Source organism: Arachis ipaensis, chromosome B03 (assembly GCF_000816755.2).
Source record: "Arachis ipaensis cultivar K30076 chromosome B03, Araip1.1, whole genome shotgun sequence".
NCBI lineage: Eukaryota > Viridiplantae > Streptophyta > Magnoliopsida > Fabales > Fabaceae > Arachis > Arachis ipaensis.
In genome coordinates, this window is record NC_029787.2 from 2,791,044 (window position 1) to 2,794,521 (window position 3,478).

Below are 3,478 nucleotides of genomic sequence, written 5' to 3' on the forward strand. Positions count from 1 at the left end.
TGAGAAGCTCCCTCATGTTGTGAAGCTGATCATCCCTCTTTCTGAGCTCTGCTTGAACTGCAGCTTTTGTTTGTTCAAGGTCCAGTGTTGTGCATAATAGTGAGTGCTTCAGCTCCTCCATTGACTGCGGAATTAACACAAACACAAGCAATGCAAGAATTTTAGCACACAAAATCCACAAAGATATGTTTTTTATTAGACCCATTTGTATCTAAAGCATGCAAGTTAACTCACCACTAAGCATTATGAATGAATGAAGTAAAGTAGGTACCTTTCCAGGGCAGAAGTAAGCGAAAGAATGAAGATGGTTGCGTTGGTTGTCCATGTAGCTCAAAATGGCAAATTGATATCTATGCTATGTTGTTGCTTTGGATTTGAGAGAGAGATGAAGAAGGTTATTAAAGAGAAACAAAGAAAGAAGAAGAAAGAGAGGGTTAAGGTTAAGGCCTAAGGGGGATTTGGGTGATGGATGAAGCTCTTTTATAACTTGGTCAATATACTGTTTATACCTTCTTTCTTGCTTTCTCACTTTGGGTTTTCGTCTTTTCCACCATAATCAATAAATAAATAATAAGAATACTAAATACAAACAGATTTTAAAGATGCAGATACTAGTGTTTTCTTGTGTATACTAAGAGGACTAAATTTTTATGGCGGTTTGATTGTGTATTAAATTGATTTTTGAAGTTTCAATTATACTATTATTGTTTTGAGACTGAGTTTTGAATGCTATAGTGATTAGTGGTGGCAATGGATAAATAGAGGTGCGTTCTTGTCCTATCTGATTTCACCCAGTTTTATAATAATTTTTATAGAATTTGCTTCGTTTTTATTTGTGAGTAGTAAAATATTAAATTTTAATTCATCTTTACGAATATTTTTTGTGTTTTTATAATTATTAAAATTTAATAAATAAAATTAATTTTTAAAATTTATATAGTATTACTTAAATATGTTCTGACACGTTAAAAATTTGCCACCTTGTCCCAAGCGGACAAACAACAAGATGAGTATTTGTGGGTTTGGATAGTGTTATCATCTTTAATAGTGATTTTTCAATCTCATCTTAACAATAACTCAACAAATAAAATGATAAACTAATATTTTATTTCTAACGTGATAAAATAGTATTAAATTATTATTCTATTTGTTGAGTTATTGCTAATCGAAAAATTACTATAATGTTCGGAACTCAATTTCAAAAGTAACAATAGTGTAATTAAAAATTTAAAAATCAAATTGATACACAACATAAATTTTAATGGCCACTCTAAAAATTTAGTCATACTAAGACGGTATATTTTATTGTTATCATATTCCAGTGTGAACATATTTGTAAATATCATATATTTCATGTATAAATATTAACCATATGCACCATAAATTAACACATATTTTTGTGGATATTTAATGAAGTATTTATTTAAGTAAAAATTTTACATACAGTTATTTTTATACGAAGTTAATAGTTAAAATTTATTAAATAATTAAATATTTTAATTAAATTATTATTTAATAACTTTTAATTATTAATTTTTACATAAAAATAACTGTAGATAAATTTCTATCATTTATTTTATAAAGTGTAATAAACACGTTTAAAAAGAGTTGTGAGAAGCCAAACTTGGCCTAATCCTATATGTAATAGTGTATTTACATAGTTTTTATTTGTGAATCTGATGAACTCTTCTCTATTGCTACAGCACTATTCTCTTTTGGGTGTCAACAAATCATCGCTTCTTCATTGACACTGTTGCACACACAAAACAACTTCTTATTCTTTTAATTTTTTTTAATTTTTTTTAATTTTGTACTTCCCAAATTGTTGAATAATACTCAGTCAATAAAAATTTAAAAGCATATACCATATTTTAAATTTGATTATTTCAATGTGTGTTAACCGCATACATGAAATAAAGATTCTGGTTAATTAATTAATGAGTCTCAAAAATATTTATATTGATAATACATCAGAAATTTTTTTTTTATATACAAAAGATAAGAGACTCGAACTCGCAACCTCTTAATTGAGTATGAGAAAATACATCAGAAATATTTACTAACAATAAGCTTAAAAACTACATAATTTTAAACAATATTTTCCATCACAAATATTCAATTTTTTTTTTAAAGAAACTGAACACTGTGCACAAAGAAAAACTATAGTAGGTATGAGAAGCCAAAATGATGATAGAAAGGGGGGCCATGGAAACCAGTTTTATCCAATTGATTTGTGCTTTTTTGTTATGGTTTCAACCATTGGAGCAAAGTCATATTCACTTGAGGTCTATTTTTCTACTTTCTAGCTATCTTTGTTCTTTGCTTGCATGTTATTGAACAAGAAACTCAATTCTAGGATACAGGAAAGTGACCGTAAAAAAACAGTGATTATTACCTTTCAATATAAAATAATAAAAACCAATGGTTCAATATGGTTAAAAATCATATATAAATGAAAGCTTTACACTAATTAATAAACAAAAATTTACCCAAGATAAATTGTTACGGACCACTACAAGTCCAGTCCAACTAGCCACCGAGTTGAGTCCCCACTCTTGACCCAGGCCCAAGCCACCCCTCACAAGGAAAGTCCAACGGGTCGGTTTCTAGCACCCGACCCGGACGACGTCAGGCTTCACCACCTGCGTGAACCGGCACACCACGCCTAACAAACCGGTCGGGGTCGGCTTCCTCGGGGCAACACCCGAAGCCTCGACCCGAAGTCCGGGACGACCAGCACCTCCCACGTGGACAGGGACAGCTCACGAGCATCCTGGCCAATGGGCTAGGTCATCTTTGGGTCCGTCCAACACAGTATATAAGGGAAGAGGTCAGCACTCCCCCCAAGGTACACATCACCTTTCCTAATTTGGCTATCATTTCGTACGGACACTGACTTGATCGTCGGAGTGTCCTTGCAGGTGACCACCCCCTCTCTCGTCCGTCACGCCACCAACACCACTAGTCTCCAGTCTGTACTACTCCAAGGTTTCGCTCCCCCATCCTTTCACCATCATCCGACCCGTCGAGAACCCGAGATTACCAGGTGACGAACATAAATATAGGTATATCAATTTCATTAGGTGTACATATTATTTTTATAATAGATACTATTTTAANTTGTTTTATATAATATTTATTAATTATAAATACTAAATAAATAAGATAAATTTAATTTTTTTTATCTATCTAGCATTACCGAAATTAATTATTGTTGTTTGGCACCAAAGTCATAAATCACATTTTGCATCCATTTACCATTCTTAGCCAAACATTGCAATCTTACCTTTATTTTCATTTTCGTCCCACGTGGGGTGCATCTTGCAGTAAATCCAAAGAGTTACTTTGTTTTTATTATTGCAAATTCTATAACCAATTTCTTGGTCTACATGACATTATTTCCACACTTTGGTTTTAATTTGCATGTATCTTTATATAATAAAAATTTTAGAATATTTGATAAAAAAAGTTATAATAC

General features: G+C 31.7%; 1 protein-coding gene across 1 annotated transcript in view; it reads right to left on the minus strand.

The window, feature by feature from the left end:
- The window catches only part of LOC107629272 (protein enabled homolog), a 2,109-nt gene extending 1,270 nt beyond the window's left edge, over positions 1–839 (minus strand). The window contains exons 1-2 of the mRNA XM_016332018.2: positions 272–839; positions 3–124 (exon numbers count right to left, since the gene is read on the minus strand). Of these exons, the coding sequence (XP_016187504.1) occupies positions 3–124; positions 272–325 (176 nt within the window). The 5' untranslated portion in view covers positions 326–839. The remainder of the gene's footprint in view (positions 1–2; positions 125–271) is intronic.